General features: G+C 45.2%; 1 protein-coding gene across 1 annotated transcript in view; it reads right to left on the bottom strand.

Moving 5' to 3' along the window:
* TMEM221 (transmembrane protein 221) overlaps positions 1–13,597 on the bottom strand; it is a 36,582-nt gene that overhangs the window by 16,094 nt on the left and 6,891 nt on the right. Inside the window, exon 3 of the mRNA XM_063914551.1 lies at positions 10,547–10,632. Coding sequence (XP_063770621.1) covers positions 10,547–10,632 — 86 coding nt within the window. The remainder of the gene's footprint in view (positions 1–10,546; positions 10,633–13,597) is intronic.

Here is a 13,597-nt window from a genome sequence, read left to right as displayed (position 1 = left end):
AGGGTAACTGCAAGCGGGACGTAGGCAGCATCACAGGAGAAGCTGTAGTGGTAACTGGGACAACCGGAGTTGGAATCTGGACTTGAGACGTTTTAATTGCTGTATGAAGAGTCTCTAAACGGTCTGCCATAGTTTGCATAAACTGCACTATTTGTGTCTGTATAGATTCCTGGTTTTCCAGACGGGAAAGGATATTTGACGTAGCACCGCCTCCTGCGAATTGGTCACTTGACGGATCCATGTGGCCAGTGCTTACTGTCAGGTCCGGGTGTTTTTGTGAATCCGTTAACCTGGAACCAACCTCAGGTGTAGGTGCTGGGGTATGAAGAAAACAGGGAGGACGAAGGAAGTTCCGTTTCATATATTTATTAAAGTAGCAATTCGGTAAGGAGTTAAATGACTAGTTGTTAATCATCATTATACTGAAGTATTGCAGGAATGACAGAAATAATATGCAAGAGAAAACTCAGAAATAAATAAAAGAAATGTTCATGGAAACATATGCAAAAACAAGCTGAAGAATAAATGTTGAATTGTCCAAATATAAACAGGCTTTGATGCTGAACTGCAGATTGTGTTTAACTGGTTAATGCAGACATGGAGAATTAACTGTAAGAATTTGCAATGGAGTTTTAAGAGTTAACTGAGAGACTGTGAAGAATTATCCTTGTAATGACAACATAGAAAAAGTACTGAATTGGGTTACTTGCGGGTTCCGGAGATCACTGTGAAACTGTAGTAGATGGCAAGGTGATGAATGGGTTAAATGCAGAGTTGAACAAACGAACAGCTGAGGGAATTGGAATCCTCCAGACTTTGTATGATAGGCAGACAGACAGGGTAACCTCATGCAGGACACTGGGAATCCAAGTATTTCCAATAGGTGTGCAATTGACTGATAGCACAATGGAGAGCCGGTAGATCTTTGGCAGTGAAGGCTGCAAAACGGACCTCTGGGAACGGAGGCGATATCTGGACCACGGGAATCACACAGGAATGCACGGAGAGAGTTCAGAGCTAGAGCACAGCTTTGATACAACAAAGCACTGGCCCAGAGTGACATAATCCCAGCCTACTTAAAGGCAGCACAAGCACGGGATTGTCTTACATCTGCCCACAGGTGTTTTCACAAGTGCTCAGTATTAGCTATTTGGTCTCCAACATGGCCACCTCCTATACAGCAGACACACCGCAGTGCCTTAGGCCATTTGGTCCCCGCACTCACAGTTCCCAGACTCTGCATTACCTGTGCCATTGATCACGCCGTGTCCCCACACGGGCGCACAGCACCGCGAGCAACCGCACTGGCAACGGATGAACCCCAGAACCCGCAAAGGTGAGAGACCGGTTCGTGACACAGAGCTCTCGATGCCTCTTCTCTGTCCCTATGTATTTACAGCAAAGTAAAATACATATCGGTGGAAAAATCAGCTATTTTCATTTCAATATTATTTATTTTTTGAATAATGATAAATGACTTTGTCTATATGTTCATTCAGTCATTCATTCATTCCAGAGAGAAGCTGATCTTTATATTGGGGATAAAAACATAAACTATAATCTAATTAAAACACTTATTTTCTTCTGCAATCTGTACATTTACCTATATGCTTTGATATCTTTATTATTTGTAATGTTTTAGGTGACATATACAAGGGGTGTGCAATATGTTTCCGGATGTGCAGTGCATAGGTAGAGTAGACACAAGCTGAGTATCTGGTTGTGAACTGTAATCTCTGACTAAAGTTCTTGTGAAATGTCCCTGTATATAATACCCCTTTTCCACTAGTGATGCATGTTGCAGCCGGGAGCCTGACACGGGTGCTACCCGCATCAGAGCCCCCTTTCCCACTGCGCTCACCAACCCGGCGCTGGGAGATCACATGATGTCGGGTTTTTGCAGAGGCATGATCTTGATACGGGTTTTTGCAGAGGTAGCCACTAGCAAAAAACACGTGTAAATTAGAGATGAGCGCCGGAAATTTTTCGGGTTTTGTGTTTTGGTTTTGGGTTCGGTTCCGCGGCCGTGTTTTGGGTTCGACCGCGTTTTGGCAAAACCTAACCGAATTTTTTTTGTCGGATTCGGGTGTGTTTTGGATTCGGGTGTTTTTTTCCAAAAAACCTAAAAAACAGCTTAAATCATAGAATTTGGGGGTCATTTTGATCCCAAAGTATTATTAACCTCAAAAACCATAATTTCCACTCATTTTCAGTCTATTCTGAATACCTCACAATATTATTTTTAGTCCTAAAATTTGCACCGAGGTCGCTGGATGACTAAGCTAAGCGACCCTAGTGGCCGACACAAACACCTGGCCCATCTAGGAGTGGCACTGCAGTGTCACGCAGGATGTCCCTTCCAAAAAACCCTCCCCAAACAGCACATGACGCAAAGAAAAAAAGAGGCGCAATGAGGTAGCTGTGTGAGTAAGATAAGCGACCCTAGTGGCCGACACAAACACCGGGCCCATCTAGAAGTGTCACTGCAGTGTCACGCAGGATGTCCCTTCCAAAAAACCCTCCCCAAACAGCACATGACGCAAAGAAAAATTAAAGAAAAAAGAGGTGCAAGATGGAATTGTCCTTGGGCCCTCCCACCCACCCTTATGTTGTATAAACAGGACATGCACACTTTAACCAACCCATCATTTCAGTGACAGGGTCTGCCACATGACTGTGACTGATATGACGGGTTGGTTTGGACCCCCACCAAAAAAGAAACAATTAATCTCTCCTTGCACAAACTGGCTCTACAGAGGCAAGATGTCCACCTCATCATCATCCTCCGATATATCACCGTGTACATCCCCCTCCTCACAGATTATCAATTCGTCCCCACTGGAATCCACCATCTCAGCTCCCTGTGTACTTTGTGGAGGCAATTGCTGCTGGTCAATGTCTCCGCGGAGGAATTGATTATAATTCATTTTAATGAACATCATCTTCTCCACATTTTCTGGATGTAACCTCGTACGCCGATTGCTGACAAGGTGAGCGGCGGCACTAAACACTCTTTCGGAGTACACACTTGTGGGAGGGCAACTTAGGTAGAATAAAGCCAGTTTGTGCAAGGGCCTCCAAATTGCCTCTTTTTCCTGCCAGTATAAGTACGGACTGTGTGACGTGCCTACTTGGATGCGGTCACTCATATAATCCTCCACCATTCTTTCAATGTTGAGAGAATCATATGCAGTGACAGTAGACGACATGTCCGTAATCGTTGTCAGGTCCTTCAGTCCGGACCAGATGTCAGCATCAGCAGTCGCTCCAGACTGCCCTGCATCACCGCCAGCGGGTGGGCTCGGAATTCTGAGCCTTTTCCTCGCACCCCCAGTTGCGGGAGAATGTGAAGGAGGAGATGTTGACAGGTCGCGTTCCGCTTGACTTGACAATTTTCTCACCAGCAGGTCTTTCAACCCCAGCAGACTTGTGTCTGCCGGAAAGAGAGATCCAAGGTAGGCTTTAAATCTAGGATCGAGCACGGTGGCCAAAATGTAGTGCTCTGATTTCAACAGATTGACCACCCGTGAATCCTTGTTAAGCGAATTAAGGGCTCCATCCACAAGTCCCACATGCCTAGCGGAATCGCTCCGTGTTAGCTCCTCCTTCAATGTCTCCAGCTTCTTCTGCAAAAGCCTGATGAGGGGAATGACCTGACTCAGGCTGGCAGTGTCTGAACTGACTTCACGTGTGGCAAGTTCAAAGGGCATCAGAACCTTGCACAACGTTGAAATCATTCTCCACTGCGCTTGAGACAGGTGCATTCCACCTCCTATATCGTGCTCAATTGTATAGGCTTGAATGGCCTTTTGCTGCTCCTCCAACCTCTGAAGCATATAGAGGGTTGAATTCCACCTCGTTACCACTTCTTGCTTCAGATGATGGCAGGGCAGGTTCAGTAGTTTTTGGTGGTGCTCCAGTCTTCTGTACGTGGTGCCTGTACGCCGAAAGTGTCCCGCAATTCTTCTGGCCACCGACAGCATCTCTTGCACGCCCCTGTCGTTTTTTTAAAAATTCTGCACCACCAAATTCAAGGTATGTGCAAAACATGGGACGTGCTGGAATTTGCCCATATTTAATGCACACACAATATTGCTGGCGTTGTCCGATGCCACAAATCCACAGGAGAGTCCAATTGGGGTAAGCCATTCCGCGATGATATTCCTCAGTTGCCGTAAGAGGTTTTCAGCTGTGTGCGTATTCTGGAAACCGGTGATACAAAGCGTAGCCTGCCTAGGAAAGAGTTGGCGTTTGCGAGATGCTGCTACTGGTGCCGCCGCTGCTGTTCTTGCGGCGGGAGTCCATACATCTACCCAGTGGGCTGTCACAGTCATATAGTCCTGACCCTGCCCTGCTCCACTTGTCCACATGTCCGTGGTTAAGTGGACATTGGGTACAGCTGCATTTTTTAGGACACTGGTGACTCTTTTTCTGAGGTCTGTGTACATTTTCGGTATCGCCTGCCTAGAGAAATGGAACCTAGATGGTATTTGGTACCGGGGACACAGTACCTCCAACAAGTCTCTAGTTGGCTCTGCAGTAATGATGGATACCGGAACCACGTTTCTCACCACCCAGGATGCCAAGGCCTCAGTTATCCGCTTTGCAGTAGGATGACTGCTGTGATATTTCATCTTCCTCGCAAAGGACTGTTGAACAGTCAATTGCTTACTGGAAGTAGTACAAGTGGGCTTACGACTTCCCCTCTGGGATGACCATCGACTCCCAGCAGCAACAACAGCAGCGCCAGCAGCAGTAGGCGTTACACGCAAGGATGCATCGGAGGAATCCCAGGCAGGAGAGGACTCGTCAGAATTGCCAGTGACATGGCCTGCAGGACTATTGGCATTCCTGGGGAAGGAGGAAATTGACACTGAGGGAGTTGGTGGGGTGGTTTGCGTGAGCTTGGTTACAAGAGGAAGGGATTTACTGGTCAGTGGACTGCTTCCGCTGTCGCCCAAAGTTTTTGAACTTGTCACTGACTTATGATGAATGCGCTGCAGGTGACGTATAAGGGAGGATGTTCCGAGGTGGTTAACGTCCTTACCCCTACTTATTACAGCTTGACAAAGGCAACACACGGCTTGACACCTGTTGTCCGCTTTTCTGTTGAAATACCTCCACACTGAAGAGCTGATTTTTTTGGTATTTTCACCAGGCATGTCAACGGCCATATTCCTCCCACGGACAACAGGTGTCTCCCCGGGTGCCTGACTTAAACAAACCACCTCACCATCAGAATCCTCCTGGTCAATTTCCTCCCCAGCGCCAGCAACACCCATATCCTCCTCATCCTGGTGTACTTCAACACTGACATCTTCAATCTGACTATCAGGAACTGGACTGCGGGTGCTCCTTCCAGCACTTGCAGGGGGCGTGCAAATGGTGGAAGGCGCATGCTCTTCACGTCCAGTGTTGGGAAGGTCAGGCATCGCAACCGACACAATTGGACTCTCCTTGTGGATTTGGGATTTCGAAGAACGCACAGTTCTTTGCGGTGCTTTTGCCAGCTTGAGTCTTTTCAGTTTTCTAGCGAGAGGCTGAGTGCTTCCATCCTCATGTGAAGCTGAACCACTAGCCATGAACATAGGCCAGGGCCTCAGCCGTTCCTTGCCACTCCGTGTGGTAAATGGCATATTGGCAAGTTTACGCTTCTCCTCCGACAATTTTATTTTAGGTTTTGGAGTCCTTTTTTTACTGATATTTGGTGTTTTGGATTTGACATGCTCTGTACTATGACATTGGGCATCGGCCTTGGCAGACGACGTTGCTGGCATTTCATCGTCTCGGCCATGACTAGTGGCAGCAGCTTCAGCACGAGGTGGAAGTGGATCTTGATCTTTCCCTAATTTTGGAACCTCAACATTTTTGTTCTCCATATTTTAATAGGCACAACTAAAAGGCACCTCAGGTAAACAATGGAGATGGATGGATACTAGTATACAATTATGGATGGACTGCCGAGTGCCGACACAGAGGTAGCTACAGCCATGGACTACCGTACTGTACTGTGTCTGCTGCTAATATAGACTGGTTGATAATGAGATGTAGTATGTATAAAGAAGAAAGAAAAAAAAAACCACGGGTAGGTGGTATACAATTATGGATGGACTGCCGAGTGCCGACACAGAGGTAGCTACAGCCGTGGACTACCGTACTGTACTGTGTCTGCTGCTAATATAGACTGGATGATAATGAGATGTAGTATGTATAAAGAAGAAAGAAAAAAAAAACCACGGGTAGGTGGTATACAATTATGGATGGACTGCCGAGTGCCGACACAGAGGTAGCTACAGCCGTGAACTACCGTACTGTGTCTGCTGCTAGTATAGACTGGATGATAAATAATGATATAAAAAATATATATATATCACTACTGCAGCCGGACAGGTATATATTATATAATGACGGACCTGCTGGACACTGTCTGTCAGCAGAATGAGTTTTTTAATTTTTATAGAATAAAAAAACACCACACAAGTCACACGACGAGTGTACTTTTTCAGGCAGACATTCAATCACAATATACTATACTGGTGGTCAGTGTGGTCAGGTCACTGGTCACAGTGGTCAGTGGTCAGTCACACTGGCAGTGGCACTCTGGCAGCAAAAGTGTGCACTGTTTAATATGTACTCCTGGCTCCTGCTATAACCTATAACTGCTCCCCAGTCTCCCCCACAATTAAGCTGTGTGAGCACAGTCAGATATTATACATAGATGATGCAGCACACTGGGCTGAGCACAGATATGGTATGTGAGTGTGACTGAGTCACTGTGTATCGTTTTTTTCAGGCAGAGAACAAGAACAGAACGGATTATTCAATAATAATAAATTATAAAACTGCACTGGTGGTCAGGTCACTGGTCATCAGTCACTAGTATAACTCCTCCTAAGCTCCAGTAAGTAAATGAAGTGTCTCACTCTCACTCTCCTATCTATTTTAATTTCTAAACGGAGAGGACGCCAGCCACGTCCTCTCCCTATCAATCTCAATGCACGTGTGAAAATGGCCGCGACGCGCGGCTCCTTATATAGAATCCGAGTCTCGCGATAGAATCCGAGCCTCGCGAAAATCCGACAGCGTGATGATGACGTTCGGGCGCGCTCGGGTTAACCGAGCAAGGCGGTAAGATCCGAGTCGCTCGGACCCGTGTAAAAAAACATGAAGTTCGGGCGGGTTCGGATTCAGAGAAACCGAACCCGCTCATCTCTAGTGTAAATGCGCGCTCCCATGCATTTACCTGTGTTTTTTTAGCTAGTGGAAAAGGGGTATAAGCAGCACTGCACATCAATAAAGTCACCATGTTCGCTTCCTTCACAAACTTGTTATGGAGCTCAACAGAGGCCTCTGGAGATCCATAACATTCTACAACTACAAGAGTTGCCTGTGACAGCAGAAGGGTTTTGACTGACTGCAGCTGATTTTTGGGAGGGAGCACTATCCTGAACCACTGTGTCTGACTGGTATGCAGAATTTTGGTGCAGGAGACGGTCCCTGGAAGACGATGAGCGCTGTGTCCGCCATCACCAAGGATAACATAGCTGCCATATGGGTCATAGTTGAGGTGGATGACAGGATGAATGTGGCCCAGTTAGAGAAGGAGATAGACATCATGGGGGAAAAGTAATAGGGTAGTAGAAACATAAACTGAAAGATTTTGTGTTTTCTCTTGTTTTTGTCATTTACATGGGAAAACCATCTGGTTTTGCCATGTAAATGATTGCCATTTTAAAAACAGGAGAACTCTCACAAAATCGCTCACATTTTGATTCTCACTCCCTATTACATTCCCCACCTCACATGGATCCATCCACTTGAAACTACACGAAAAGCTGGACCTTAGCTAAGTTTCTGTATGTTGGGTGCACCATCAGCTGACTCGAGAGCAGAAAGAAGCTTGGGTGACTTGGTGCTGCAACATGCTGGCCAGGTTGGATGGCGGTCGCTCAAATTCTTTCTGGGAGATCATCTACCGTTTCAACCCCCAGACCAAACAACAGTCAGCCCAGTGGATTCCAGTTAGAGGTGCACCACCACAGAAGTTCCAACATGAGCGCAGCATGGCCAAGCAGGTGGTGGCAGTTTTTGTGGCAAAGACTGGTCATGTAGCTACCGTACCACTCCTGCAGCAGCACACAGTCACTGGGGACTGGGAACCAATGCCTGTTACAAGTTCTTGAAGCCATTTTTAGGCGCTGTCCAAGAAATTGCACTTTTTGTGCCCTTCTCCATCATGACAATACACTGCCCACAAGTCCAGGAAAGTGGTGGATTTTCTGTCCATGAACACATCCAGGATCTTGATTATCCGCCATACAGTCCAGGCCTGGCCCCCTGCAAATTCTTTGTGTTCCCACAAATCAAGCACAAGATGCATGGCATTTGTTTTGAGTCACTGGAATTGCAGTGGCGACCTTCATCCAGCATGTAGAAAACCTACCTGCTTTGGACTGGTCCAGCTGCTTCACCAAGTGGTTTGATTGCATGCAACTTTACTTAGACTCCTCTGGTGAATACTTTGAAAAAGTGTAATGTAAACTTTGTAATATATATTTTTTGTGCATCCAGAAACTTCTTGCACACCCCTCGTACTTGTCTGCTTGCTTTTTGTCTGCTCTGCATTCTCTGCAGCTTTAATAACTTAAAATAGGGATCACTAATCATTACTGTTGTATGGCATTACAAGCATTTTAGGGCCACACACAACTGCATATGTGGCCATCTTTAGACTCTTGTTTTAAACTTAGGGTTACTATACTATCCCTTTAAACCAGGACACTAATGATTTAACACAGGTTATGTGGCTGGCCAACTTCAAGCCTACATTTCACCTGGCTTTAATCAGCCACAGTACCTGCGTAATCCATGAGCATCCTGGTTTAAAGAAATAGTAAGGTAGACCTATTTAAACTGATACAGAGTATCCCATATCCAAATATTCCGAAATACAGAATTTTTTTAGTGAGAGTGAGATAGCGAAACCTTTGTTTTCTGATGGCTCAATGTACACAAACTTTGTTTAATACAGAAAGTTATTAAAAATATTGTATTAAATGACCTTCAGGCTGTGTGTATAAGGCAGTGGTTCTCAAACTCGGTCCTCGGGACCCCACACAGTGCATGTTTTGCAAGTAACCCGGCAAATGCACAGGTGTATTAATTACTCACTGACACATTTTAAAAGGTCCACAGGTGGAGCTAATTATTTCACTTGTGATTCTGCGAGGAGACCTGCAAAACATGCACTGTGTGGGGTCCTGAGGACAGAGTTTGAGAACCTGTGGTATAAGGTGTATATGAAACATAAATGAATTGTGTGAATGTACACACACTTTGTTTAATGCACAAAGTTATTAAAAATATTGGCTAAAATTACATTCAGGCTGTATGTATAAGGTGTATATGAAACATAAATGCATTCTGTGTTTAGACTTGGGTCCCATCACCATGATATCTCATTATGGTATGCAATCATTCCAAAATATGGAAAAATCTGATATCCAAAATACCTCTGGTCCCAAGCGTTTTGGATAAGAGATACTCAATCTGTAGTTGAAATAATAAGGGGCCTAATTATCTATCGTATTAGCACCTTAAATAATACAAAAACAATAGTTTTGATGTGTTTCGAGTATCTCTGCAATTTACCAAAGGCTGAATGCAGGGGATATCAAAAATATCTTCTATGATCAACTGATGAATGCAATGCAGATTTCTGCAGTCCCCATTATTTGCAATTGGATCTTTGGAGTTATTTATCATGTTCCATAAGACTTGGCATATCCGTGCCTGGCCCCCTTATCTAATGCTTACTTCATATGGCATTTTTGTTGCTGAAGAGGGCTCTTCAGATCCCTTTCTGGCAGCCTGGTGTGTCTGAAGTTGAAGTTTGTATGATTGAGGGGAAATCAATACCAGGATCTTATTAGATGCACTGTCCGGACATGATTCTAATGATAAACAGACATTTTATCTGTTTTCGTTGTGAATAGTAGTGATAACAGATTAATCTTGCAAATATATAGACATTGGGGGTAATTCCAAGTTGATCGCAGCAGGAAATTTTTTAGCAGTTGGGCAAAACCATGTGCACTGCAGGGGGGGGGGGGGCAGATATAACATTTGCAGAGAGTTAGATTTGGGTGGGTTATTTTATTTCTGTGCAGGGTAAATACTGGCTGCTTTTTTTTTACACTGCAAATTAGATTGCAGATTGAACACACCACACCCAAATAAATCTCTCTCTGCACATGTTATATCTACCTCCCCTGCAGTGCACATGGTTTTGCCCAATTGCTAACAGAATTCCTGCTGCGATCAACTTGGAATTACCCCCATTAATAGATAGTCCTATTAGACTCTTGCGAGTGCAGATGACAGCAGCAGTTTGGCTATGTCTGCAGGTCTACAACCTGCTGTATGCTTAGATGATAATTTGATCTAACCCACGCTCTCACAGTAGATGTCATGTGTTAGTTCCCAATATAATTCAAATATTAAATAGATTATATGTAAAAATGAAAGTAAATAACTAAATTCTTACCTGCTAAATATAATGAAATTCCAAGGCAGAACAGGCAGACAGCGGATTGACGAATACTCCGGTTATCTAACAGGAACCAGTCGCACCTACAGAGAATAGAATGTATCACATTATCAGAATTATTAGATTAATATGCAGTGACAATGGTTTATTAGTACTTTGTACAATCCTGATCAGTAGTTATCACTGATACCCCTTTCACATTGCACAAATATCCTTGTATCGAGCCGGTATATTGCCAGGTCGACACGGGTCACTGACCCGGGTTATAAGAAGGGTTATTCCCAGTGGCAGTGTGAACGGGTTGCCAGGGCGATGTGACCCAGGACCCGTTCACTACATAGAGAGAGATAGCACGGAGATGATCTCATCGCCGAGTGCTGCCTCCGCCCACAATACCGGCTCCGCTTCCCACTGCAATGGCAACCGGCCCGGCATATTGCCAGGTCAGGAAGCCGCCTGTCAGGGTCCAGTGCCGGGTCCCACCCTGGAAGGACCCGTTTCCAATTCCCGGGTGGGATCTAGCATTGAAGATATGAAAGGGGCTTGAGAGGTATTACGCCGGGATCTCATACTGATCCCTCCACGACACCCATACAGTGGGAATAGAACCTGTGATGAGTGCAGCAAACCACCAAGACCGCAAGGGGCTTTGTTGCGCTCGCCCCCCTGCCGGCATTCTGCTGCCAGGACCCCGGGGTCAGTATGCTGACCGCCGGGATCCCCAGATTCAGGCAACATGCAACAAGCATTATCCACATGTAATATCGCATTCATGTTCAGAACCACTTTGGGCTAGTCGGAATTTACTTATTTATTTTTTAAGTTTTTTAAGTTTAGTTTTTAAGCTAGAGAAGGGGAGTGTTACAGTGGAAACATATTGGAGAGATTTTTATATTTTTTTAATGGTTTGATGTTTATTATGTACTTTAAAATCAATGGCTTAAAGTTATGTATAGTAATGTACCCTGCCTCAACCAAGCTTCTAATAAGTTGTATGGATATAATTGGTCCTGTCTTTGCAAAAATTGTTCAGTGCTCTTTGCAGACAGTCATATTTCCTGGACCCCTAAAGGAAGCAATTGTTAGACCTCTTCTTAAAAAAAAAAAATTTAGATCCCGACTGCATGACCAACTATAGACCGGTATCAAACCTTCCTTTCCATGGGCTTCTGATTGAGCGACTGATACATTTTTGTGGACTGGATGGCACAGTCCTAAGCTGGATCAAATAATTTCTCACAGGCAGGTCACAGAGAGTATCGTCTGGATTATGCTCATCACCACCAGTGCCATTGACATATGGTGTCCCACAAGGTTCTATACTATCACCCATGCTTTTTGCAGTATACATGCTCCCGCTGGGTGAAATAATCAGGCGCCATGGCCTGGTCTACCACTGCTATGCAGATGATACACAACTGTACTTGTCCTTTGCTCCGGGCACTGATAACCCAATAGCAACCCTAAATGGCTGTCTAGCTGAACTCCAGGAGTGGATGAGTGCCAGTTGGCTGCGACTGAACCCGGATAAAACAGAGGTCCTTATGATAGGACCGCAAATCAAAGGACAAGACTGCAGCATAGCCAACCAACTGGACTTACACTCGGTGATTCAGAATTACAAGCCACTGATCGTGTGCGGAATCTTGGCGTTGTCCTGGATGGTGGCTTGATACTTAAACATCAGATATCAGCCACAATCAAATCCTTATTCTTTCACCTGAGGAACATAGCCAGAATCAAGCACTTAATTCCCTCAGATGATCTGCCAAACGTCATCCATGCATTTGTATCATCTTGATTAAACTACTGTAATGCCCTCTACCTTGGTCTCCCAGCAAAATAATTGCAACGCTTACAGCTGGTGCAAAACACAGCTGCCAGGCTGTTAACCAACCAGCCCCGTTCTAGCCACATAACACCCATCCTCTACTCCCTTCACTGGCTGCCTGTAAGATGGCGAATCATCTTCAAGATTGGCTTACTGAGTTTCAAAGCATTACATGACCAGCGCCCAAGGTACCTGAAGCAGCTACTGACCCCATACTGTCCCACTTGATTACTGCGATCTGTAGATGAAGGACTTTTAGCAGTACCTAGAATCTCCCGTAATGCATCTGGGCGTCGAGCTATTAGTCATGCGGCTCCGACTCTATGGAACTCACTTCCCTGCACAGTGCGAGAGGCCCCAACTATAGAATCCTTCAAAAGTAGACTCACTTTCCTTTTTACTCAAGCATTACCATAATTGTCCCTTTTAGTATCTCCATGCTTCTGTATTTTATGAAAAGCTGTCCTGTACTTCATTATTTTCTGTACTATATTATGCTATGTATCTGTTAAGTGCTTTGAGTCCTCTTGGAGAAAGAGCGCTATATAAATAAAATTATTATTATTATAATGTAGTGGTGTATGTTTTGTGGCTATTACTCCATATGGGCAGCTTAGATTCAACAGTATTCTTCACCAATACATACATGTACATACTTTGCAATCAATGATACAAAGTCATGCAACCCTACAAAAAACAACAGTTACTTATTTATGAGTTTGCCATGATAAAAACCACAAATCTTAATAAGGGGATCAGTATGAGATCCTGGCGTATGGAATCCCGGCGTGCAAAATAACGATGCCAGGATCCTGGAGTTCAAAAGACCGGCAGGGGTGAGTTAAGGGTGTTCTACCGTCTCCCCACCCCACTAACCCTCCCTATCCACCTAACCCTAACCTCCCCCCTTAGTGCTTAACCCTAACCACCCCCAGGAGGTGCCTAAACCTAACCCCCCATCCCTGTAACCTAACCCTAAACCTCCGAGGGGGGTGCCTAACTCTAACCTCCCTTCCCCACAGCCTAACCCTAACCTCCCAGGACGGAGCCTAAACATAGCCCCCCCACACCTGTGCAGTGCCGTGGTTGTCGTAATTCCGTCACCAGGATGTTGCCCCCTTTCTGAATGCTGGTGTCGGCATTCAGACTAGTGTCAGGATCCCGGCATCAGTATTCTGACTGCCGGATTCCCGGCAGCCAGGTTCGACTGCTTCCTG

This window comes from Pseudophryne corroboree, chromosome 1, assembly GCF_028390025.1.
Source record: "Pseudophryne corroboree isolate aPseCor3 chromosome 1, aPseCor3.hap2, whole genome shotgun sequence".
NCBI lineage: Eukaryota > Metazoa > Chordata > Amphibia > Anura > Myobatrachidae > Pseudophryne > Pseudophryne corroboree.
Note: the sequence above shows the minus strand (reverse complement) of the source record. Positions and strands in the feature narration are given on the sequence as shown.